The sequence below is a fragment of the Diplotaxodon limnothrissa genome, linkage group LG18 (genome assembly GCF_057381915.1).
Source record: "Diplotaxodon limnothrissa isolate DT_005_m linkage group LG18, D_limnothrissa_male_GT1.1, whole genome shotgun sequence".
Lineage (NCBI taxonomy): Eukaryota > Metazoa > Chordata > Actinopteri > Cichliformes > Cichlidae > Diplotaxodon > Diplotaxodon limnothrissa.
Window position 1 is genome coordinate 24,227,121 of NC_140613.1, and position 26,184 is coordinate 24,253,304.

Below are 26,184 nucleotides of genomic sequence, written 5' to 3' on the forward strand. Positions count from 1 at the left end.
TCATCGTCGGAGCTGTTTCTGAACATGCCCCAGTCTGCGTCATCGAGTGCGTCCTGTAACGCGGCCACCGATTGATCCGTCCAGCGCGCGACCTTCCTCTGAACCGGAACTTCCTGTTTCAGCCTTTGTTTGTATTTTGGCATGAGGAAGATGGCGGCGTGATCAGATTTGCCAAACGGAGGGCGGGATTGTGCCTTGTAGCCGTCCTTGACCGTAGTGTAGCAGTGGTCCAGTGTCCTTTCACCCCTGGTGGGGCAGGTGATGTGTTGATAAAAGTTCGGCGCTGCGCGTTTGAGGTTGGCGCTATTAAAGTCCCCCGTCACAATAAGCGCAGCGTCCCGGTGTTGTGTCTGGTGCTGTGTGAGTGCCTCATGCAGCTCGCATAAGGCGATGACCGTGTCCGCTTGTGGTGGAATATAAACGGCACTTACAATGGCCGATGTAAATTCCCGAGGTAGATAAAAAGGACGACACATGATGGACAGTAGTTCCAGATTTGGTGTGCAGGAGCGTGTGAGAGGAACAACGTTCGCACTGTTGCACCAGTTGTTGTTCACCATTAAACACACGCCGCCTCCCCTTGACTTCCCCGAGTCCCGTGTCCTGTCCATGCGGTGAACCGAGAAGAAGTCGGCCGGCTGGATGGCGTGGTCCGGCACCGCTGGGTTCAGCCATGTCTCGGTGAAGCAGAGGAGATTGCAGTCCCGAATGTCTCTCTGGAACTTTATCCTGGCCCTGAGGTCGTCAAGCTTGTTCTCCAGTGACTGGACGTTGGCGAGCAGGATGCTAGGCAGAGGTGTGCGGTGTGCACGAGCTCTCAGCCTGTTCCTGACGCCGGCTCGCTTCCCTCTAGGCCGCCGCGGCTTCCCTTTGTTCTCCCTCGAGATCTCACTCGGCCAGCTCGGATCCGGAGTTAAAAACTTCGAATTGTGAGTACATTGTATACCAATAGAAACAAGAGTGTCACTGTCATACCTAATGTACCCAATGGTGATGATTTTGCCGATTTATAAACGCTGAAAACTAACTTAAAAAACAAAGACAAAGAAAAAGTGGTCGGAGCAGTCGTGACGGCAGCCGACCTCACCGGCGCCATCTTTTTTTTTTTTTTTTTTTTTTTTTTTGTGAGTGAAATTCTTGTGTGCGAGCTTCACAAGCAACAGAGGTGTGCAAAGTACAATAACATAAGAACAAGCAAATATAAGAATGGCTAAATCTGAGAATTATATGAATAAATATATGTACAATATAAGAGTGTATGCATATTACTGAATGTGTATACTAAATATGTATGTCTACGTGTGTGTATATGTGTGTGTGTGTGTGTGTGTGTGTGTGTGTATACATATTTTACAAATTAAATAGCGTAAAAATAAAATTAATATATGAAATATACAGAGGTTGGTAGTTGGATATTGTGCAAAACAAGTGGCATTTATATACAGTATGGAGTGCATAGTGTTGAAGTTCCAGTAGTGAAGGTGAGGTGTCTATGACGTGTTCAGCAGTCTGATGGCCTGGTGGAAAAAGCTGTCTCTCAGTCTGCTGGTACGGGACCGGATGCTGCAGAACCTCCTTCCTGATGGAAGTAGTCTGAACAGTTTATGGCTGGGGTGACTGGAGTCCTTGATGATCCTCCCCGCTTTCCTTCATCATACAAATTTCTAATTTTTACAGTCAAAATGACTAAAACTTCATGACTTGTTTAATTACAATACAGCACAGATAATGCTTTTCAACTAGAGAGATGCATGTGATGAGAACTACTAGGAAAAGTTTGTGTGCCTGTGTGCGGGGTTAAATTGTGGAGTGGATTAGCGGCTAAGGACGAACAATGTCCAAATATCCAGAAATTTAAATCAATGTGTAAACATATGATTTTCATGCAGTTCAAGGATGGGGCCAGCATTAAGCTACAGGAGGTGTTTTCAATATGTCCAATGTGATAAGTTAGCATTGTTATACAACATACAGGGAGTGCAGAATTATTAGGCAAATGAGTATTTTGTCCACATCATCCTCTTCATGCATGTTGTCTTACTCCAAGCTGTATGGGCTCGAAAGCCTACTACTAATTAAGCATATTAGGTGATGTGCATCTCTGTAATGAGAAGGGGTGTGGTCTAATGACATCAACACCCTATATCAGGTGTGCATAATTATTAGGCAACGTCCTTTCCTTTGGCAAAATGGGTCAAAAGAAGGACTTGACAGGCTCAGAAAAGTCAAAAATAGTGAGATATCTTGCAGAGGGATGCAGCAGTCTCAAAATTGCAAAGCTTCTGAGGCGTGAAAATTGTCTTTAAACTTTATAGAAAATTGTCTATAAAGTTTGACTTAACTTTATAGACAATTCCATGTATATGATTGTGTATGATTCAGTTGCACTAGTTGTGAAGTTGCTCAATGTAACCAGTTAGATACTGGTTCCCATCACTTCAATAGGGCTTTGGAGCGTGATGTCACGGGGGGTGGGCGTGGAAAGGATTTTGGCCCGATCCGCCATTTTGGGGGTCTAGCGCAAGTGAAAAGGGAGCGAAGTCACACACAACAGCCATGGTTCGTATTTGCTGTGTGGTCGGCTGCAATGTTCGATCACACGACCGGCAAGAGAATAAGGTTGAAAATGGTTTATCTTTTCATTCTTTCCCAACCTGGAAGCAACATGAGGCAGCTCGTGTATTGATGTTACCAAACGAAGGCGTCTAGCCTGGATAGCAGCTGTGAGACGAGCTGACGTGCAGTTCTCTTCCATCTCCAAATATCTGTTGGTGCTCCAGACATTTTCATTCCGGTAAGTTCTAAATATGTTCACATCACACTTTATAGCTGAATAATATCATCGTTGGTGGTCTCGGAAGTTATAGAAATTGCGATCAAACATAGAATGGAGTGACTTGATTGGTTGATGTAAAGACAATAAATGAAATGAGACAGGAAGGACACAAATTGGCGTTAATAATTTACCCGATTATCAATGTGTTAACTTGCATGTACTTTACAATTATGGGCATATAATATGATAACGATATTTTAGCAGTTAAATGATAAATGTGTAACATTAATTATGGTGGGGGGTGAAAAATGGCTATTTCACTCGATGCACTCCAGCTGACTTACTTTGACGACGTACTCAGAGTTTGGTGGCTTGAAAATAGCCAAATCTTGCACCCAGCCATTTGTAAATTGGATGTGCGCCTCCAGTGACTTGTAATTACGAAACTGGTTCGCTGTGTAAGCGCTTACTCCACAAACAAGATACGTGAAGATATCGGGGTAGGACAGTGGCGGTAAGTCGTCTGGGTCTTTACTCCACTGCCGTATTTCAAATGGGTCCAGATTTGCGATGCACTCTATTTTTTTTCAAGTACAGCTGCTTCGCCTCTGGACGCAATCGGTCTCTATACCGTCTTTTCTTTTGAGCTGCTTTTAAGCATGTTTCTTGTCGTCGTCGTTCCAACAAAGTGTGTTTGTTTTGATTCGTAGACCCCGAAAATGGAGCTGCGCTCCCACAATGCATTGCGGCGTGACGTCAACTCCAAAGCCCTATTCAAAAATACAAAAGCTTCTAAATTTGGATGTACAGATGATTACACACTGAGAACAATATTGTGAATACTTTATTGGATTTCTCCAAACAGCTCCCACTCCATCCTACACAGAGGTCCTTTCAGCATGTTTTAGATCTTAAACCTGTCTCACCTGTTGCTCCTGAACAATGGTTCTATCATGTTCGTACTGGATTATCTGTCCGTCTGGCATCTGAGGGCCAGTCACAGAGCCAGTTACAAATGAGACAGATATTCTCACTATTAAATACTGCATATATATGCACCGTTTAGGCAGTTAAACACTTACCTGTATGTGGTTGCCATCTTTTAGAAAGGATTATTAGATATTTGGGGAAACTAGCCATAAAGAGGGTCTCGTACATTTACGAGCATCAAAGGTCCTGGATTTCATGGTTTCAAAGTTTAATAGGTCTTTGAACTTCATAATAAAATTGAGGCCATTATTAGCAAAAAGAATTTTAAAAAAAGAGCAAAAAAATGCTTAATAAATAATAATTGTTTTAAACTTAAGCTTTGTAATTGTAGCAGATTTCATTATGTGTGTAATTTTTTATTTAGCCCCACAGTAGTAAAATCCATAAATGAGAGTTAGATTTATTACTAGTATTTTACACAGCATTCAGCTATAGTAACATGTTCTGCATTTTCCTGCTTCACCATCTGATCTGAACAGCTGCACTCTCTTAATAAATTAATAACCGAACATTTCTCAGTAACCAATAACTAGATGGAACAGCACAGTATCTAAGAGAGAGATCAGACAGTGTTTGAGCTAAAGAAGCTGTGTGTTTCTTTTGGGGGCTTTTTGCACACTGATCCACCACCGTTTTCCTATAGTACAATGCATAGGTTCACGTTCAGATGAGAAAACCGTTTCAGCTGCAGGCATCTACTGCTGTAATTTAAACAATCACCTCATTCGCCTCATGTTTTACACGCCTTGAAGAAAATATAATCCGATCAAACATTATTCAGCTTTAAATATTGTTCAGCTTTAAAGTTACTGTGCAACTGTGTAATAAAAATGTGTGCTCACGACTTTGGCCTTGAGAGCGATAAGAAGCGATCGCCTCATCCTGCAGGTGGAAGATATCTGCAAGCGAAGAGGCTAGAACACCCAAGGCCGATTTCCTTTTATGGAGTTGTTTTTCTGCTAATGCAGCACTTTCCTCACAACCCCCTCCTGTAAGTTTTAGAGAATATATACCTATCCTCACAGCAAATCTTGGGAATCTCTCCTGATGTGAGCTGTGTTGAGAGGTTGTCTCTGTCTCAATAAAAGTTCACTGATTCCCCATCTGCTGCAGGTGTCCGGTTGTCTTCATTCTCCGCCAGCCTGGTTAAGTCAATTCCTCCTTAACATCTAAAAGAACCTATTTAATGAAGGAAGACGGGTTCACTTTGTGTTTAATATTATTCTATTGCTGTTGTTGTTTTTTTTATATCCTTCAATTGGCGTCACGGAACAGGATCCGCTCCAGGGCAACTGGAACGGATGGGAGGACATCGGCAGTGGTCTGAGTGAACGGAGTTTGGACAAAAGCTGTGTGCACACAAAAACAAGGTAAGCAGACCTTTTATTTCTGCTATATTGAACATTATAAAAATACTTAGTGTCCAAACTCCTAGTAATTCATAACCAAAATTGTCTGGCTTACTTAAGGCTTGTTGAGAATCAGACAAGTGAATAAGAGATAAGTGAATAAGAAATAAGTGAATAAGTGAATAAAGATAAGAGTGAACTGAGGTCTGACCACGGTTGCAGCCGACGGGTTGCTCTCCGGTGTCGGATAAATACCTCAGTGCAGGTCTGGGACCTTGAAAGGGTTTATTAGTAACGCCTTTCTAAACAAATTAAAAGGTTAAAGGCCTTGAGAATATTTTTTAGTAATATTCTCTAAACTACAGAAGGGTTAGGAAGGCCCAGAGGACTTTATTAGAAAAGATCCTCTAAAACTTAAAAAGGAGAAGTACTGGTTGGAGTCCAAAGGAGGGGTCCCTTTGATCAATAGGAGAAAACGGATCTCTTCTTAAAACCCCGATGATTTTAGTGTTTTAAATGTTTTGATGTTCTGTTTGATATTGGACACACATAAATACACGCTGAATGCTTGCTGTGGAACACTGGGCAGGACAGTTTGGTTCTCCGTTGTTCACAGATTACACAATTAAAGGAACTAGGTTCCTCTTTTGGTTAAAATAATACACCACACATAGAATTTTTTTTTTTACACATTTATTACATACATAAGGAGGGTAATGAGTGACTGCAGGTAATGTATGAAGTGTGAATGAGACGTGTGAACAAGGTGACAACCAACTAGCACCCCTATCAGGAAGCTCTAGGCAAGGTTACCCGCCAGACTCCGGTTTGGTAGAAGCTTGGTAACACCTGAAGGGATATTTCAGTGCTGACTCACCTTTAAAGCAGCGCCCCAGCTGTTAGTGCCTAACAGAGGCAGAAACCCAGCTGGCCCAAATTCTCCTTTAAAATCAATAAAAGAACACTCCTCCATTGACAGTAAAATGGATGGAGAATTAGATCGAGAAACTAATGATGATGGTTGGGGTCCCGGTGTTATTCTTAGCACATTGGGAGAACAATTAACATGTGTTGAGACAGTCATCAACTCCACACACCAGCCTAAAGAAGCAAAAAAGCAGAAAGAGTCATTGAGGAAAACAGCTGAAAGGTTAATGAAAGAAAAGGGAAAGGATGAGGGGAGTAGTGGTAATTGGGGAATAATTTGGCAGAATAAGGCTATGCAGGCAAAAGAGAAAGAGGAAGAAGCCAACTCAGCAGCAGCAGGTGCAGGTGTGATGAGCGGGGTGAGACACAGAAAGGAAGCAGATAAGCACGCAGGCCGCAAAGCTAAATTTAATCACTGGGTGTGTTTATGGGAAACTGCAAAACCACACATGAAGAAAAATAGGTCTCAGCCACCTCCCTATTCTGCCTCAACTCCTCCCTCAGCAGGCATATATCCGGTACTTAATATCTCTGGTGGAATAATGACTATTGGAGAAGAACCGCCCGTAGCTCCAACTCCCATAGATACCAAGCATTTTTGCCCAGGAAGCTCCTCTCTGTCGGCGACACCCTCAGCTAGTAGTAGAGCCCCCTCTTCCATGTCCCATTGTTTTGGAACCGGATCTGAGGGCCTAACTGACCCATTTGCGAGCGCACCATTTGCGGTTCGAATGAACAGACAGGGACCCACTGAACAACAATTAACTGATCTAGAAGCAGCATTACGCAGCTGCTTAAATGAACATAGGTCAGTGGTCCAGGTGAATAATCGTGTTGCGTCAGCCCCTCTTTCCCGGTCCAACCCCTTTGCCAGCACTCCTGTCGCTGTTAAAGGAGATCTGACCGCTACTGCAAAAACTGAGCCTGGCACTTCACCAAATGTCACAGTTACCATGTCTTTGGTGGGCCGTCAGGATCCGGAAACACAGATGAGTTTAGCCCACGTTTTTGCTGACACTGCTACCCCACCAGGCGGGGGAAAAACTGAGGATACTGATGATGAACTCAGTGACCTTAACAATACACCCCTCTCTACCTCTCCCAGTTTAGGATATCAGACTAGATCTAAGGGCCCTGTGCCTCAGCCTCCAGGCATGTTTCCCCTGGTCCAGACTAAAGCGCAACGTACACCAGTGTATCAACCTTATTCATTCGGAGATGTCCAGGCCCTAGTGGACAAACTCCCTGACATAATGGAGGGAGGGAATGCCTGGTTGGCTGGTTTGGATAAATACACAGCTGGACAGGACCTCGCACTGGGAGATTTTAGAGCTATTATAACTAGGTGCACATCCCGATCTCAGGCAGCGGACCTGGAACAAAATGCGGGTACTACCATGCATGAGAACGAGGTGCCACTAATGCAGGCCTTGAGGTTTATTGGACCGGCCCTGCGCAAACAATTCCCACCCAAAAATCAAGGCACCTTACAGAAATTTAAATGGGAGGGAAAGCAAAATCCCACCCATTATCTAAATCAGGCTGTTGAAGACTGGGTGAACCATACAGGTCATCACCCCAGTAGGACTTGTTCACAGAGCATGTGGTTTAGAAGGGCGGTGCTGAGGGGCATTCCGGAGTCAGTAAGCCAGAAAATGGAGGATAATCCTGATTTGCAGGACTGTGACTTTGCAATCTGGAAGAAACATTTGATTTTTAATCTTAACAAAGTGCAGATTAAGTCTGATGATAAAGCGGAGAGCGTCGAAGATTTACAGTTGCAACTGTTGAAGGTTCAGCTGCAGAAAGCTAAAAACGACCTGGGTGGAAAAGGTGACAAGCCTAAAAAGCAGCTTGTGGCCGCTGCGGCTCCCCCTCCTGGTCCAGTTGCCCCTGATTTGTATCCGAACCCATGGCCAACTGATCCACAGCCCCCCCAGTATGGTGCTTATCACTCCCCGGCCCCTTATGGGCAGAGAGGTTCCCCATTTGGAGGAAACAGAGGTGGTTTCAGGGGAAGGGGTCAGATGGGAGGTGGTAGGGGAGGCCAGATGTATGTTTGTTTCCGGTGTGGACAACCTGGACACTGGGCTAAAGCGTGCCCTTTGAACCCGGCTGCTGGAAGAGGCAGGGGAGCCCGTGGTGGGCCCTATCAGCATCCTGGCCACAGAGGTGGACCTCGTGGTGCTTTAGTTGAAGTGCCCCCGGCCCCACAGATGCCTGTGATGGGGTGGGAGTACTACGAGGGTGGTCCCCAGCTATAGGACACCCCACAGACTGCCCAGGACGGTGAAGGGACAACGGCGGACCCTATGCTGTCCATAACTGTAGATAGAAGAAGAAGCAGCTTTTTAGTGGACACTGGAGCTACGTACTCCACCATTAAGGATGTTGCTCGTGAAAGACTTACTGACACAGTGATTACAGTGGTGGGCATATCTGGGGAACCTAAAACTCTGCCTTACACCGTGCCCCTCCCCACAACGGTTGGAGATCAGACTTTGTTACACAGCTATGTGTGTTCAAAACAGGCTCCTGTGAATTTACTGGGAAGAGACTTGTTGATTAAATTAGGAGCCACAATACTCTGCTCTTCACAAGGCCTAACTGTGACTCTCCCTACTGGGGTTGTGCTTCCCTGTTCTAATGGGCCAGAGGGAGGTGGTCAGTTTCTACTGCAACCCTCCTCCTGTTTGGCGGACTCTGCTGACATCTACTGGGCATTATTGGAAGTTGAAACACCTGCTGAACCAGGAGTTTGTACTGCTTTTCAGCAATGGCGGCCGTGGCTCTCACTCCTACATCCTTATGTCCCTCCCCCTGACCCACCTCATGTTACACTGTTTTATGACAGGCATGACACCACCTGGTACCAGCACATGTTCCAAGAGCAGTGTGAGGGGCGGGCTTGGTCTCTGAACATGTCGTGCATTTTTGCGGCACCGGAGGGAGTGGCAGCAGCGGTTACTTTTACAACAGATCAATTACAGTGGTACATGATGTCTGATGAGGCAGCTCCCCATGTGTCACTGGCCTTACATCCTGGACACCAGGCTAAGGAGCTGGGTGGAATGGTTAAACGTTCCCTTGCGGCCACTGACTGGACACCTACAAAACTCCCACAGGTTTTGTTTTCTCCATCTACCAAGACATACCAAATTTTAAATGATTGCTTTAATTCCTCAACACTGCAACATAGAGTGGTCAGCGGGTCACATGGCAGAGAACACACAGACCACTGTGATGCTGCGCCTTTACTCGACTCTCTTCCAGATTGTTTGTGGTCCCATGGACCCACAGATGTAGGTTTAGTTGATGTGGAGCCAGTCTCTTTTCAACTGTCATCTGCTACCCCTTTGTGGCAGCCTCAGTACCCACACAGACCGGAGGCTGAGGCTGGGATTGCAGAAACAATTTCTGGTTTGGTCACTGCCGGTGTCTTGGAGCCCTCCTGCTCTAAGTGGAACACGCCCATCCTACCCGTTGAGAAAAAAGGCACGGGGAAGTTCAGAATGGCACATGATTTGAGAAGGATTAATGCCTTACTTGGCACTCCTACTTTGCCTGTGCCTAATCCTTATGTTGCCTTGACCAACCTCCCACCATCTCATGCCTGGTTCACCTGCATTGACTTGGCTAATGCCTTTTTCTGCCTCCCACTTCGTGAGTCACTGCGTGACATTTTCTCATTTACATTTAGAGGCCGACAATGGCGTTACACTCGCTTACCACAGGGATTTGCCCTCTCCCCAGGACTGTTTAATCAGTGTTTGAAAGAACTTTTACAAACCAGCCCACTACCATCTGACTGTATGTTAATACAATATGTGGATGACCTTTTGCTGTCTGCTCCCACGGCTGACATCTGTTTGGAGGCCACCAGAGTGGTACTTCACCACCTGGCCAACACAGGTTTTAAAGTGAGCAAAAACAAACTACAGATTGCAAGAAAACAGGTTTCTTTTCTAGGCCGCATGGTCTCACAGTCCGGTATTTCCTTGTCCCCAGAACACAGGAACTCCATTTTGCACCATCCAAAACCTCTAACTGTAAAAGACATGTTGTCATTTTTGGGCCTGACTGGTTACAGCAGGACCTATGTCCCAGACTATGTTGGCCTTACTTCCCCTTTGCGCGCTTTGGTAAATGAACAAGGCATGAGAAACCTCTCTGCTCCCCTCTCATGGACTACAGAAACAGAACAGGCGTTTATAAAGTTAAAACAACAGCTTTCTGTCGCCTCTGACCTTGCTGTGCCAGATTATGCTTTGCCTTTTCATCTTGATGTTTCTGGAACTGGAACCCATATCAATGGTATCCTGTTCCAGAAAAAAGGGGGAGAGAGAAAAGTGTTGACATATGTAAGCGTAATGCTTGACAACACTGAAAAACGCCACCCACCGTGCACACAACACGTTTCTGGACTTGCAAAAATCATTCAGAAAACAGCACACATAGTGATGAACCACCCACTAAAAATTTTGACATCACACAGTGTGGTGGCCTACGTCTCCTCACAGGCCTTCACACTCACTTCACTCAGGCAGAGACGCCTCAGTACCATTTTGGAAGCACCACACATCACCTACTCACATGAAGGCATAAACATGGCTGATCACATGGGATCGGGGGAACCACATATGTGTGAAGAGGTTGTGCAGGTACAGGAGAAAATCAGGCCAGATTTGCAGGCAGAACCTCTAATGGATGCAGAAAAAGATTGGTTCACAGATGGATGTTGTTTCAGAACTGAAAGTGGAATGTTGAAGGCTGCATGGGCAATAGTGGAACAGACAGACATGAGATGGAAAACAGTGAAAGCAGAGCAGTTGACAGGACAACAGTCTGCACAGAGAGCTGAACTGAGAGCGGTGATTGAAGCCTTAAGGATGGGAAAGGGACAGAAAGTGAATATATACAGTGATTCAGCTTATGCTGTGGGAGCAGTGCATGTGGAGCTCAAGCAGTGGCTAAGAGCTGGTTTTTTGACAGCCAGCGGAAAGCCTATTAAACATGAGATGGAAATGAGGGAATTAGCGGAAGCACTGTTGTTACCTGTTAAGGTGGCAGTGGTAAAATGCAAAGGACACAGTGCCGGATTGGACTTAGTGGCATTAGGTAACAAACAGGCCGACTTAGTAGCTAAGCAGACAGCTGGTTACTTACCCTCCCTGATTATGGTAATGGACCCAGAAGCCACACCCCCTCCAGAAAGACCACCCATACAACTAGGCCTAGCCACAATCAGAGAGTTACAGGACAAAGCCAGCCCCCAGGAAAAATCATTATGGGTAATAAGAGGGGCCACAAACACAGATGTTTGGCGTGGCCCAGATGGAAGGCCCATTCTACCGCCAGGGGTCAGACAGACAGCAATGGAAGAGGCACATGGAGTGGGGCATGTGGGACCTGCACAAATGATGAGGAACTTAGCCGCCTGGTGGCACCCTTATCTAAAAGACATGACAAAATACATGGTTAAAACCTGTAAGGAGTGCAACCAATTTGGAATCAAGCCCGCCTTCAAGCCAATAGCAGGGTACTTCCCCATCCCACTTTGCCCAGGGAAAGAAATAATCATTGATTACACAGACATGGTGGACAGAGTAGGTAGTTACAGGTACCTGCTGGTGGCTGTGGATGCATTTTCAGGTTGGCCAGAAGCCTGGCCGACAGCAAGTGAAAACAGTAGAACTGTGGTGAAGTGTCTGATTAATCATTATATACCACAGCATGGGTTTCCCGAGGTCATAAGGTCGGACAATGGTTCACATTTCAGGAACCACGATCTGCAGAGGGTTGAAGCCGCATTAGGTTTGAAACATAAGTTTGGCTCAGTTTACCACCCCCAGTCCCAGGGGAAAGTGGAAAGGATGAATCAAACTCTAAAAACTAAATTGGCTAAAATCTGTGCACAGACCAAATTAGATTGGGTTAAGGCATTGCCTCTTGCATTAATGTCCATAAGATGCTCAGTAAATCAAACCTCTGGTTACACTCCATTTGAGTTGGAGCATGGCAGGCCTTTTCCTGGCCCCTCCTCTCGCCTGTTAATGTCGGATGAAGCTGATTCAGACCTCGATCCGAGGACATATTATAACATGCTCCGCAGTTTTGTTGCCCAGTATTCCTCACAGGTCGCTGAAAGAAACCAGCAAGAGCTGAAAGAGGCGGCTACACCTGGAATGGACTACGTCCTCCTGAAAGTCACAAAGAGAAAGTGGGCTGAGCCTCGCTGGACAGGCCCTTACCGCATAACAGAGCGGACCTCCCACGCTGTCAGGCTCGAAGGGAAAGGTGACACCTGGTTTCATTACACACAGTGCGCTGCTGCCACCGAACCAGGAAGAACCTTGAGAGAGGTGCAGAAGGACCTGTCAGAAGGAGCTGCAACAGCATCACCAACCACTTGAGGGAGCCAAAACTCAACCTACAAGCCGGCTGGCTACAAAAGGGGGTGTTCTTCATACTGAACTAAACATTTTTATTTTTCTATTTTTAACATCTTTTATGACTTTGCTTTTATATTGGCTTGAGTTTTTAAGATTTACATTTTACATTGCAATAGTTTTAACCGCTGAAAGCTCATTTAAAGTTGTGTCACTGATACTTTTTGTTGCTCTTTAACTCCTCGCCAACGGATGATGAAAACTCTGATCGTGAGGGTGACGAACATTATCGTCTTTCTCTTGTTTAAATGCTTCTAGAATGGTTGTTTCTCTGTGGTGTTTTGTCTTAGGCTTGTTATTAATTGTTTCCCTCACCCACTTCCTCTTGAAGGATATATCTGGTTGAACTGTGTCTGGTCGGGTTGTGAGGGTTAAGCGATGTTCTCAGGGTCTCCGGACTTAAGCCTGAGCGAATGTGTACTCCCACCACTGGATATAAATTGTTTTTTTTTTCCACACCCCTTCCTCACGTTTTACCATATTCACTTTTGAATGTCCTTAGCAGTTGCCGTTCTGGGTTTATTTTATGGTTGATTTATTCTTTCACATTTTCACGTTTATATCTCTCATTATTATAGTATACTCTGTACTCTCCACATTTTTATCATTACTTATGCTTTTTGGTTGCTGAGTTACAGGAACTGTTAATTTTGTGTCACTACCCTGGTTGCACTGACTCGTTGTATCCTTTTGTGCAGGACAGCTGTTACTGCTTTCATCGGGAACCGAGACTGCTTGCAGCCGACCCCTGGGCAGGGTGGTGCCTGGACTCTTTTCTCCTCATCTGCAATGACAGATAAAGACAAATGATAAGACCCGAGGAGTTTTTCGAGCCAGGCTTCGACACGTCTCTGTGTTCCTTTGAATGTTACTTATTTTTGTGTGTTGACCCATTTAAGATGGGTCAAAAGGGGGATTTGAAGAAAATATAATCCGATCAAACATTATTCAGCTTTAAATATTGTTCAGCTTTAAAGTTACTGTGCAACTGTGTAATAAAAATGTGTGCTCACGACTTTGGCCTTGAGAGCGATAAGAAGCGATCGCCTCATCCTGCAGGTGGAAGATATCTGCAAGCGAAGAGGCTAGAACACCCAAGGCCGATTTCCTTTTATGGAGTTGTTTTTCTGCTAATGCAGCACTTTCCTCACAACCCCCTCCTGTAAGTTTTAGAGAATATATACCTATCCTCACAGCAAATCTTGGGAATCTCTCCTGATGTGAGCTGTGTTGAGAGGTTGTCTCTGTCTCAATAAAAGTTCACTGATTCCCCATCTGCTGCAGGTGTCCGGTTGTCTTCATTCTCCGCCAGCCTGGTTAAGTCAATTCCTCCTTAACATCTAAAAGAACCTATTTAATGAAGGAAGACGGGTTCACTTTGTGTTTAATATTATTCTATTGCTGTTGTTGTTTTTTTATATCCTTCAGCCTATAAGGTGAGCTTTTTACAGTGCACATGAATATTACGTGATATGGTATGACTAGCTCATGTTCAAACATTTAAGATACTGTTCAGCCATTTTGTTTACTGGGTAGTGCAAAATGGCTGAGTTACCTGAGCAGGAATCCACTAAAGCCAAAAAATAATATATTTTTTTTAATTAATTACAAATACCTTAAAGGAAAACCTAAGAAAAGGATGCAGAAGCACAGAAACAAACTGCCGTGTACGTTATAGTATGTAAATTCAAAAACTGTATAGAGAGAATGGCGCAATGAAAACAGAATAAGATAAGATAAACTTTATTTAGTAGAATATAGGCAGTGAGAGTTTTGTAATTAACTTTGAAATACGTTTGCCAAAGACAATGACAGTAAATTAACCCAGTTCTACCAGCTTCTCTTTTCTCTAATACAGTAGAGTGTGTCTGATCTACTAAAAATCCTCATACTTGACAACACAATAAAACACAAGAAAAATCAGAATATGTTTGAGATTAGGATTTTTATTTGATGGCAAATCTATTTTTTTATGTCAGGTTTTTTTTTATTTGATTTTGTTTTACTTTGATGCTATAATGGATGATTTTAAAATTCAGTTAAATCTAAGATTATATAGCATCGCAGCAAAACAAGAGTCTCCTCAAGGTGCTTTATAATGTAAGGTGAATACCCTACAGTATTAGCAGGAAAATATCCAACAATCAAAAGATGCCCTTTGAGCAAGCACTAGGCGACAGTGGGGAGAAAAAACTCCCTTTTATAAGGAGAAATCTCCAGCAGAACCAGGCTCAATAAGGGGCAGCCATCTGCTGCGACCGGTTGGGGGTGATGGAGAGACAATATAGGGAGGCAAGATGAAATATACTTCTGTTGGCCAATTACATTGTTTTTGAATAAATTATTAAACGCTTGCTTCGAGATCTTTAATGAAGCATTGTAGTGTGTGTGTGTGTGTGGGGGGGGGGGGTCAGGCTGGTCTTTTAGTCATCGCTGCTGCCCTTAAAGCAGCTCCTAAACAGCTTCGTTAAAGCTTTTCCCACTGCTCGAAAGAACCTTGTAATTTTAGACTTCAGTGGGGGATTGAGTACAACCTCAATAGTCATGTCCAGGAGATCCAGAAAAAGTTCATCAAAAGTGTAATCATCTGGTGTAAGAGCCGAATGTACAAACTGATCTGCAGAGTCAAGCTCCTTTATAAGGGCCTTACTCATTTTCTTTAGCATCCGCCGTTTGTTATTTTTAAGAGCACTCAGATATCCTGGGATTCTGACCTTATCTAGAAGCAGATCTGTAAGACGCCTGGTGATCACTTCGTAGTTTTCTATATTCAGAGTTTTTGTGTCGAAACTACATTTCTCCAGGAGCTTATCTAACAGACAGTTACTGAAGTCTCTGACAATTTTCTCAGACTCCTCCTGTAAGTTTTTAGAGGTTGATGGCTGACTTTGAGCTTCTGTAAGACCAGCTTGAGTGATTGGTTCAGGCTCAGGGCTGTTTTCTGGGGGTGGGCCCTGCTCTAGTACACTCACGCAGGAGACTGTTTCATTTTTGGGAGGACAATCTGGACGTGACTCTGGTTTAGACAGTCTGTCATTTTCTTTTTGCTCTGTTGGAGTCAGTGCTCTTAAAATCACATCCTGGATGTCTCCCACGGCACCAGAAATCTTGTCACTTTGGACAGTTTGATCCAAAGCATCATTCTCCAACCACAGAAGAGTGTTTTGCAAAAACCTTTGCACTGAGTCTTCTACAGTCACATAGAGGAACTCGGGCGAAAAGGGTAACTCATCTGTTGGCTCTGCAGACCTGGAGATCACAGAGTCTGAAAGACATTTTCCTGATAGTATCACAGGGAGTACATATCTTTCAGTTGACTGGAGATGGTCATACACTTTATCTGTCAACTCCCTGGAAAACATCTCAGTTTCCTTTATCTTTTCCAGGGGGTTCCAGATAAGGTTAAAATGTTCTGGCCCGTTTAATTTATTAAACATTTGTTCAAGAATGGGTTTGATGGTGTTATAATCAACTGGGGAAGAACTTTTAAACCAGCTATCCATCACTGGTGTGTTTACATAGCTACAAAAAGAACTGTAGTTGTCCATGCAATCTGCTCTCTGATCATCAAGAGACTTGACCGGTTCGTGGAGACAGATGAAGAACCTTTTGTTTTTCTTCACCAGGTGTTTTATCTCTCTGATCATTTTGTAAAACTGCTTTTTGGCAAAAGCGCAGAAGTGCTCTTTGTGCAGCTTTTGGTCATTGCTTTTTCTGGATGGGATGCATGACGCGAAAAAGTTTTTCACCTTTTGGATAATTAACTGCACATTAAAAGCAGGTTGGCGTGAGTCACATTTCTCACTAGATGTGACATCTTCACCATCAAAAGACTGCAGATTATCAATTATTGTGTTTACAATGTCAGCTGCAGCTATTTCTGCTGATGTGCTGGGACGCTGGAGACTTTCAGCTGTCTCAGCATCTGTGCACTTCTCTATTTCTGTGTCATCTTCGGCATTCGAATACTTCAGAGTGTCAAGTATTGCATTGACAACATCAGCACCTGGGGTGCTGGAACGACTTTCCGCCATCTCTCCAGTTTCACTTTCTTTTTTCTCTACAGGCGTCATGTCATTTTCATCCTTATTGTCCTCTGTGATTCCTGTGTCTGTGCTCCATTTGGTGAGAGCGCTGCTCACCTCCTCAACAACCATTGCCTTCTTAGAGATCTTTGATTCAGTACTCTCTGCTCTTGAATCAGACGGGCTAAGGGAACTAGCTGCGCTGCCCTTTGACATGCACTGGCTGCTTAGCTTACCTGCACATTTTTCCAAACACGAGGCAGCGTGAGAGACTATGCGTCGAAGGTTTTTTGTGGTTGTCATTTTTCCACTGACATAAACGGCCGGATCTGACCGTAAATCCGGGTTGTCTAAGAGTAGAGTCACAGCTGAGTTGACCTTTTCTGAGATCTCCGATTCAATCAGTTTTGTCAGCTTCTTACTGGACAGTTTTCATGGGGGATGTTAAGAGCGATGCTAATGCTGGTTGAAAGAGCGTCTCCCAGCGACGGAGCTATTTTTGCCACAGGTATGCTGATATCTGTTTGGGACAATTCGTCTGTCATTAACTCCTGAAGTGTGGGAAGTGCAGATTTCAGGATGCCGGTAGAAACTATCTGAATGATTTCGATTATCATATCAGCCAGTAATGCTTGGAGATCAGAGTCCCAGATTCCCTGTTCAATCAGTCCCCATTGTACCTGGGAAAACTGATCGAAACACTTGGTTATAGCAGGTAAAATATGCTCGGGAATAATGGGGATAGAGCCTGTAGTCTGCAATTCAGCCATTGTGGACGTTTCTGTTTCAATAAAATTATTTGAAGGACTTTGAAAATCTAAGTTTGTAGAGTGCGAAGATCGCGGTCTGTACATCTCATTTACTTAACGCTGAAGAAAATATAATCCGATCAAACATTATTCAGCTTTAAATATTGTTCAGCTTTAAAGTTACTGTGCAACTGTGTAATAAAAATGTGTGCTCACGACTTTGGCCTTGAGAGCGATAAGAAGCGATCGCCTCATCCTGCAGGTGCAAGATATCTGCAAGCGAAGAGACTAGAACACCCAAGGCCGCTTTCCTTTTATGGAGTTGTTTTTCTGCTAATGCAGCACTTTCCTCACAACCCCCTCCTGTAAGTTTTAGAGAATATATACCCATCCTCACAGCAAATATGAGGAATCTCTCCTGATGTGAGCTGTGTTGAGAGGTTGTCTCTGTCTCAATAAAAGTTCACTGATTCCCCATCTGCTGCAGGTGTCCGGTTGTCTTCATTCTCCGCCAGCCTGGTTAAGTCAATTCCTCCTTAACATCTAAAAGAACCTATTTAATGAAGGAAGACGGGTTCACTTTGTGTTTAATATTATTCTATTGCTGTTGTTGTTTTTTTTTATATCCTTCAATTGGCGTCACGGAACAGGATCCGCTCCAGGGCAACTGGAACGGATGGGAGGACATCGGCAGTGGTCTGAGTGAACGGAGTTTGGACAAAAGCTGTGTGCACACAAAAACAAGGTAAGCAGACCTTTTATTTCTGCTATATTGAACATTATAAAAATACTTAGTGTCCAAACTCCTAGTAATTCATAACCAAAATTGTCTGGCTTACTTAAGGCTTGTTGAGAATCAGACAAGTGAATAAGAGATAAGTGAATAAGAAATAAGTGAATAAGTGAATAAAGATAAGAGTGAACTGAGGTCTGACCACGGTTGCAGCCGACGGGTTGCTCTCCGGTGTCGGATAAATACCTCAGTGCAGGTCTGGGACCTTGAAAGGGTTTATTAGTAACGCCTTTCTAAACAAATTAAAAGGTTAAAGGCCTTGAGAATATTTTTTAGTAATATTCTCTAAACTACAGAAGGGTTAGGAAGGCCCAGAGGACTTTATTAGAAAAGATCCTCTAAAACTTAAAAAGGAGAAGTACTGGTTGGAGTCCAAAGGAGGGGTCCCTTTGATCAATAGGAGAAAACGGATCTCTTCTTAAAACCCCGATGATTTTAGTGTTTTAAATGTTTTGATGTTCTGTTTGATATTGGACACACATAAATACACGCTGAATGCTTGCTGTGGAACACTGGGCAGGACAGTTTGGTTCTCCGTTGTTCACAGATTACACAATTAAAGGAACTAGGTTCCTCTTTTGGTTAAAATAATACACCACACATAGAATTTTTTTTTTTTTTTACACATTTATTACATACATAAGGAGGGTAATGAGTGACTGCAGGTAATGTATGAAGTGTGAATGAGACGTGTGAACAAGGTGACAACCAACTAGCACCCCTATCAGGAAGCTCTAGGCAAGGTTACCCGCCAGACTCCGGTTTGGTAGAAGCTTGGTAACACCTGAAGGGATATTTCAGTGCTGACTCACCTTTAAAGCAGCGCCCCAGCTGTTAGTGCCTAACAGAGGCAGAAACCCAGCTGGCCCAAATTCTCCTTTAAAATCAATAAAAGAACACTCCTCCATTGACAGTAAAATGGATGGAGAATTAGATCGAGAAACTAATGATGATGGTTGGGGTCCCGGTGTGATTCTTAGCACATTGGGAGAACAATTAACATGTGTTGAGACAGTCATCAACTCCACACACCAGCCTAAAGAAGCAAAAAAGCAGAAAGAGTCACTGAGGAAAACAGCTGAAAGGTTAATGAAAGAAAAGGGAAAGGACGAGGGGAGTAGTGGTAATTGGGGAATAATTTGGCAGAATAAGGCTATGCAGGCAAAAGAGAAAGAGGAAGAAGCCAACTCAGCAGCAGCAGGTGCAGGTGTGATGAGCGGGGTGAGACACAGAAAGGAAGCAGATAAGCACGCAGGCCGCAAAGCTAAATTTAATCACTGGATGTGTTTATGGGAAACTGCAAAACCACACATGAAGAAAAATAGGTCTCAGCCACCTCCCTATTCTGCCTCAACTCCTCCCTCAGCAGGCATATATCCGGTACTTAATATCTCTGGTGGAATAATGACTATTGGAGAAGAACCGCCCGTAGCTCCAACTCCCATAGATACCAAGCATTTTTGCCCAGGAAGCTCCTCTCTGTCGGCGACATCCTCAGCTAGTAGTAGAGCCCCCTCTTCTATGTCCCAGTGTTCTGGAACCGGATCTGAGGGCCTAACTGACCCATTTGCGAGCGCACCATTTGCGGTTCGAATGAACAGACAGGAACCCACTGAACAACAATTAACTGATCTAGAAGCAGCATTACGCAGCTGCTTAAATGAACATAGGTCAGTGGTCCAGGTGAATAATCGTGTTGCGTCAGCCCCCCTTTCCCGGTCCAACCCCTTTGCCAGCACTCCTGTCGCTGTTAAGGGAGATCTGACCGCTATTGCAAAAACTGAGCCTGGCACTTCACCAAATGTCACAGTTACCATGTCTTTGGTGGGCCGTCAGGATCCGGAAACACAGATGAGTTTAGCCCACGTTTTTGCTGACACTGCTACCCCACCAGGCGGGGAAGAAACTGAGGATACTGATGATGAACTCAGTGACCTTAACAATACACCCCCCTCTACCCCTCCCAGTTTAGGATATCAGACTAGATCTAAGGGCCCTGTGCCTCAGCCTCCAGGCATGTTTCCCCTGGTCCAGACTAAAGCGCAACGTAGACCAGTGTATCAACCTTATTCATTCGGAGATGTCCAGGCCCTAGTGGACAAACTCCCTGACATAACGGAGGGAGGGAATGCCTGGTTGGCTGGTTTGGATAAATACACAGCTGGACAGGACCTCGCACTGGGAGATTTTAGAGCTATTATAACTAGGTGCACATCCCGATCTCAGGCAGCGGACCTGGAACAAAATGCGGGTACTACCATGCATGAGAACGAGGTGCCACTGATGCAGGCCTTGAGGTTTATTGGACCGGCCCTGCGCAAACAATTCCCACCCAAAAATCAAGGCACCTTACAGAAATTTAAATGGGAGGGAAAGCAAAATCCCACCCATTATCTAAATCAGGCTGTTGAAGACTGGGTGAACCATACAGGTCATCACCCCAGTAGGACTTGTTCACAGAGCATGTGGTTTAGAAGGGCGGTGCTGAGGGGCATTCCGGAGTCAGTAAGCCAGAAAATGGAGGATAATCCTGATTTGCAGGACTGTGACTTTGCAATCTGGAAGAAGCATTTGATTTTTAATCTTAACAAAGTGCAGATTAAGTCTGATGATAAAGCAGAGAGCGTCGAAGATTTACAGTTGCAACTGTTGAAGGTTCAGCTGCAGAAAGCTAAAAACGACCTGGGTGGAAAAGGTGACAAGCCTAAAAAGCAGCTTGTGGCCGCTGCGGCTCCCCCTCCTGGTCCAGTTGCCCCTGATTTGTATCCGAACCCATGGCCAACTGATCCACAGCCCCCCCAGTATGGTGCTTATCACTCCCCGGCCCCTTATGGGCAGAGAGGTTCCCCATTTGGAGGAAACAGAGGTGGTTTCAGGGGAAGGGGTCAGATGGGAGGTGGTAGGGGAGGCCAGATGTATGTTTGTTTCCGGTGTGGACAACCTGGACACTGGGCTAAAGCGTGCCCTTTGAACCCGGCTGCTGGAAGAGGCAGGGGAGCCCGTGGTGGGCCCTATCAGCATCCTGGCCACAGAGGTGGACCTCGTGGTGCTTTAGTTGAAGTGCCCCCGGCCCCACAGATGCCTGTGATGGGGTGGGAGTACTACGAGGGTGGTCCCCAGCTATAGGACACCCCACAGACTGCCCAGGACGGTGAAGGGACAACGGCGGACCCTATGCTGTCCATAACTGTAGATAAAAGGAGAAGCAGCTTTTTAGTGGACACTGGAGCTACGTACTCCACCATTAAGGATGTTGCTCGTGAAAGACTTACTGACAGAGTGACTACAGTGGTGGGCATATCTGGGGAACCTAAAACTCTGCCTTACACCGTGCCCCTCCCCACAACGGTTGGAGATCAGACCTTGTTACACAGCTATGTTTGTTCAAAACAGGCGCCTGTGAATTTACTGGGAAGAGACTTGTTGATTAAATTAGGAGCCACAATACTCTGCTCTTCACAAGGCCTAACTGTGACTCTCCCTACTGGGGTTGTACTTCCCTGCTCTGATGGGCCAGAGGGAGGTGGTCAGTTTCTGCTGCAACCCTCCTCCTGTTTGGCGGACTCTGCTGACATCTACTGGGCATTATTGGAAGTTGAAACACCTGCTGAACCAGGAGTTTGGACTGCTTTTCAGCAATGGCGGCCGTGGCTCTCACTCCTACATCCTTATGTCCCTCCCCCTGACCCACCTCATGTTACACTGTTTTATGACAGGCATGACACCACCTGGTACCAGCACATGTTCCAAAAGCAGTGTGAGGGGCGGGCTTGGTCTCTGAACATGTCGTGCATTTTTGCGGCACCGGAGGGAGTGGCAGCAGCGGTTACTTTTACAACAGATCAATTACAGTGGTACATGATGTCTGATGAGGCAGCTCCCCATGTGTCACTGGCCTTACATCCTGGACACCAGGCTAAGGAGCTGGGTGGAATGGTTAAACGTTCCCTTGCGGCCACTGACTGGACACCTACAAAACTCCCACAGGTTTTGTTTTCTCCATCTACCAAGACATACCAAATTTTAAATGATTGCTTTAATTCCTCAACACTGCAACATAGAGTGGTCAGCGGGTCACATGGCAGAGAACACACAGACCACTGTGATGCTGCGCCTTTACTCGACTCTCTTCCAGATTGTTTGTGGTCCCATGGACCCACAGATGTAGGTTTAGTTGATGTGGAGCCAGTCTCTTTTCAACTGTCATCTGCTACCCCTTTGTGGCAGCCTCAGTACCCACACAGACCGGAGGCTGAGGCTGGGATTGCAGAAACAATTTCTGGTTTGGTCACTGCCGGTGTCTTGGAGCCCTCCTGCTCTAAGTGGAACACGCCCATCCTACCCGTTGAGAAAAAAGGCACGGGGAAGTTCAGAATGGCACATGATTTGAGAAGGATTAATGCCTTACTTGGCACTCCTACTTTGCCTGTGCCTAATCCTTATGTTGCCTTGACCAACCTCCCACCATCTCATGCCTGGTTCACCTGCATTGACTTGGCTAATGCCTTTTTCTGCCTCCCACTTCGTGAGTCACTGCGTGACATTTTCTCATTTACATTTAGAGGCCGACAATGGCGTTACACTCGCTTACCACAGGGATTTGCCCTCTCCCCAGGACTGTTTAATCAGTGTTTGAAAGAACTTTTACAAACCAGCCCACTACCATCTGACTGTATGTTAATACAATATGTGGATGACCTTTTGCTGTCTGCCCCCACGGCTGACATCTGTTTGGAGGCCACCAGAGTGGTACTTCACCACCTGGCCAACACAGGTTTTAAAGTGAGCAAAAACAAACTACAGATTGCAAGAAAACAGGTTTCTTTTCTAGGCCGCATGGTCTCACAGTCCGGTATTTCCTTGTCCCCAGAACACAGGAACTCCATTTTGCACCATCCAAAACCTCTAACTGTAAAAGACATGTTGTCATTTTTGGGCCTGACTGGTTACAGCAGGACCTATGTCCCAGACTATGTTGGCCTTACTTCCCCTTTGCGCGCTTTGGTAAATGAACAAGGCATGAGAAACCTCTCTGCTCCCCTCTCATGGACTACAGAAACAGAACAGGCGTTTATAAAGTTAAAACAACAGCTTTCTGTCGCCTCTGACCTTGCTGTGCCAGATTATGCTTTGCCTTTTCATCTTGATGTTTCTGGAACTGGAACCCATATCAATGGTATCCTGTTCCAGAAAAAAGGGGGAGAGAGAAAAGTGTTGACATATGTAAGCGTAATGCTTGACAACACTGAAAAACGCCACCCACCGTGCACACAACACGTTTCTGGACTTGCAAAAATCATTCAGAAAACAGCACACATAGTGATGAACCACCCACTAAAAATTTTGACATCACACAGTGTGGTGGCCTACGTCTCCTCACAGGCCTTCACACTCACTTCACTCAGGCAGAGACGCCTCAGTACCATTTTGGAAGCACCACACATCACCTACTCACATGAAGGCATAAACATGGCTGATCACATGGGATCGGGGGAACCACATATGTGTGAAGAGGTTGTGCAGGTACAGGAGAAAATCAGGCCAGATTTGCAGGCAGAACCTCTAATGGATGCAGAAAAAGATTGGTTCACAGATGGATGTTGTTTCAGAACTGAAAGTGGAATGTTGAAGGCTGCATGGGCAATAGTGGAACAGACAGACATGAGATGGAAAACAGTGAAAGCAGAGCAGTTGACAGGACAACAGTCTGCACAGAGAGCTGAACTGAGAGCGGTGATTGAAGCCTTAAGGATGGGAAAGGGACAGAAAGTGAATATATACAGTGATTCAGCTTATGCTGTGGGAGCAGTGCATGTGGAGCTCAAGCAGTGGCTAAGAGCTGGTTTTTTGACAGCCAGCGGAAAGCCTATTAAACATGAGATAGAAATGAGGGAATTAGCGGAAGCACTGTTGTTACCTGTTAAGGTGGCAGTGGTAAAATGCAAAGGACACAGTGCCGGACTAGACTTAGTGGCATTAGGTAACAAACAGGCCGACTTAGTAGCTAAGCAGACAGCTGGTTACTTACCCTCCCTGATTATGGTAATGGACCCAGAAGCCACACCCCCTCCAGAAAGACCACCCATACAACTAGGCCTAGCCACAATCAGAGAGTTACAGGACAAAGCCAGCCCCCAGGAAAAATCATTATGGGTAACAAGAGGGGCCACAAACACAGATGTTTGGCGTGGCCCAGATGGAAGGCCCATTCTACCGCCAGGGGTCAGACAGACAGCAATGGAAGAGGCACATGGAGTGGGGCATGTGGGACCTGCACAAATGATGAGGAACTTAGCCGCCTGGTGGCACCCTTATCTAAAAGACATGACAAAATACATGGTTAAAACCTGTAAGGAGTGCAACCAATTTGGAATCAAGCCCGCCTTCAAGCCAATAGCAGGGTACTTCCCCATCCCACTTTGCCCAGGGAAAGAAATAATCATTGATTACACAGACATGGTGGACAGAGTAGGTAGTTACAGGTACCTGCTGGTGGCTGTGGATGCATTTTCAGGTTGGCCAGAAGCCTGGCCGACAGCAAGTGAAAACAGTAGAACTGTGGTGAAGTGTCTGATTAATCATTATATACCACAGCATGGGTTTCCCGAGGTCATAAGGTCGGACAATGGTTCACATTTCAGGAACCACGATCTGCAGAGGGTTGAAGCCGCATTAGGTTTGAAACATAAGTTTGGCTCAGTTTACCACCCCCAATCCCAGGGGAAAGTGGAAAGGATGAATCAAACTCTAAAAACTAAATTGGCTAAAATCTGTGCACAGACCAAATTAGATTGGGTTAAGGCATTGCCTCTTGCATTAATGTCCATAAGATGCTCAGTAAATCAAACCTCTGGTTACACTCCATTTGAGTTGGAGCATGGCAGGCCTTTTCCTGGCCCCTCCTCTCGCCTGTTAATGTCGGATGAAGCTGATTCAGACCTCGATCCGAGGACATATTATAACATGCTCCGCAGTTTTGTTGCCCAGTATTCCTCACAGGTCGCTGAAAGAAACCAGCAAGAGCTGAAAGAGGCGGCTACACCTGGAATGGACTACGTCCTCCTGAAAGTCACAAAGAGAAAGTGGGCTGAGCCTCGCTGGACAGGCCCTTACCGCATAACAGAGCGGACCTCCCACGCTGTCAGGCTCGAAGGGAAAGGTGACACCTGGTTTCATTACACACAGTGCGCTGCTGCCACCGAACCAGGAAGAACCTTGAGAGAGGTGCAGAAGGACCTGTCAGAAGGAGCTGCAACAGCATCACCAACCACTTGAGGGAGCCAAAACTCAACCTACAAGCCGGCTGGTTACAAAAGGGGGTGTTCTTCATACTGAACTAAACATTTTTATTTTTCTATTTTTAACATCTTTTATGACTTTGCTTTTATATTGGCTTGAGTTTTTAAGATTTACATTTTACATTGCAATAGTTTTAACCGCTGAAAGCTCATTTAAAGTTGTGTCACTGATACTTTTTGTTGCTCTTTAACTCCTAGAACACGCCCTTGGCGAGGTGGGGGGAACTGGACCACCTTTCTCTGCCCCATCATCCTCTATTAGACGACATCCAAGCTAAGTAAACATGTCTTGGCCCTTTCCCCCTGAAATGACAGGCAGGCAAAGATGTTGCGTCTTTGTTTGCTTCCTGGCCCTGGGTCTCATTCCCATTGGCATAATCCTGATCTGTGAAGGGCCCCCGACACTTCTGACACCTTCAAGTTCAAAAGCTTCGCCCCCTTCTGACAGTCCCAATCTGACAAATGTAGCCCCTAGGGTCTTGCCCACCACTTCCTCTCCAGTTTTGCCCACGCCCGATCCACTTAGAAAGAAACGACACACGGTTACCTCCTGCACCCCAAGTACGACTAGAATGATTACTCTCTGTGTCCCCAACAATAAAAGTTGGGTAGTCGAAATAGATTTCGCTAGCTTCCCAGTCACTCCCGTCACCAAAGACCAAGGGGGGGATCTTTTTAACCTTGCAGTACATCTCTCCTCCTCAGTGTGGTATATAACCCTGGGAGGTTGGCATCAGTGGAAATGGTCCAGTTTAGTGTCAGAAACGGACCTCGATTGGTCCAAGCACTCTAGGGGTCAGGCTTTGCACTGGAGAAACCAAAATATGC

The 26,184-nt window shown here is 45.3% G+C and overlaps 2 protein-coding genes across 2 annotated transcripts; both read left to right on the forward strand.

Annotated features, from left to right (window-relative positions):
• The first annotated feature begins 5,082 nt into the window (after positions 1-5,082).
• On the forward strand, positions 5,083-8,306 carry LOC146613670 (uncharacterized). Its single transcript, XM_085378067.1, has one exon. It carries the CDS (start codon positions 6,099-6,101, stop codon positions 8,304-8,306), a length of 2,208 nt encoding a protein of 735 aa, XP_085234193.1. The 5' UTR covers positions 5,083-6,098.
• Positions 8,307-18,679: 10,373 nt separating this feature from the next.
• Positions 18,680-21,229, forward strand: LOC146613671 (uncharacterized). The gene has a single exon (XM_085378063.1). It carries the CDS (start codon positions 18,977-18,979, stop codon positions 21,182-21,184), a length of 2,208 nt encoding a protein of 735 aa, XP_085234189.1. The 5' UTR covers positions 18,680-18,976; the 3' UTR covers positions 21,185-21,229.
• The last annotated feature ends 4,955 nt before the right edge of the window (positions 21,230-26,184 follow it).

Excerpts from the sequence above, each read along its gene's own strand:
- LOC146613670 (XM_085378067.1), top strand. The coding sequence starts at position 6,099 with ATGGATGGAGAATTAGATCGAGAAACTAATGATGATGGTTGGGGTCCC.
- LOC146613671 (XM_085378063.1), top strand. The coding sequence starts at position 18,977 with ATGGATGGAGAATTAGATCGAGAAACTAATGATGATGGTTGGGGTCCC.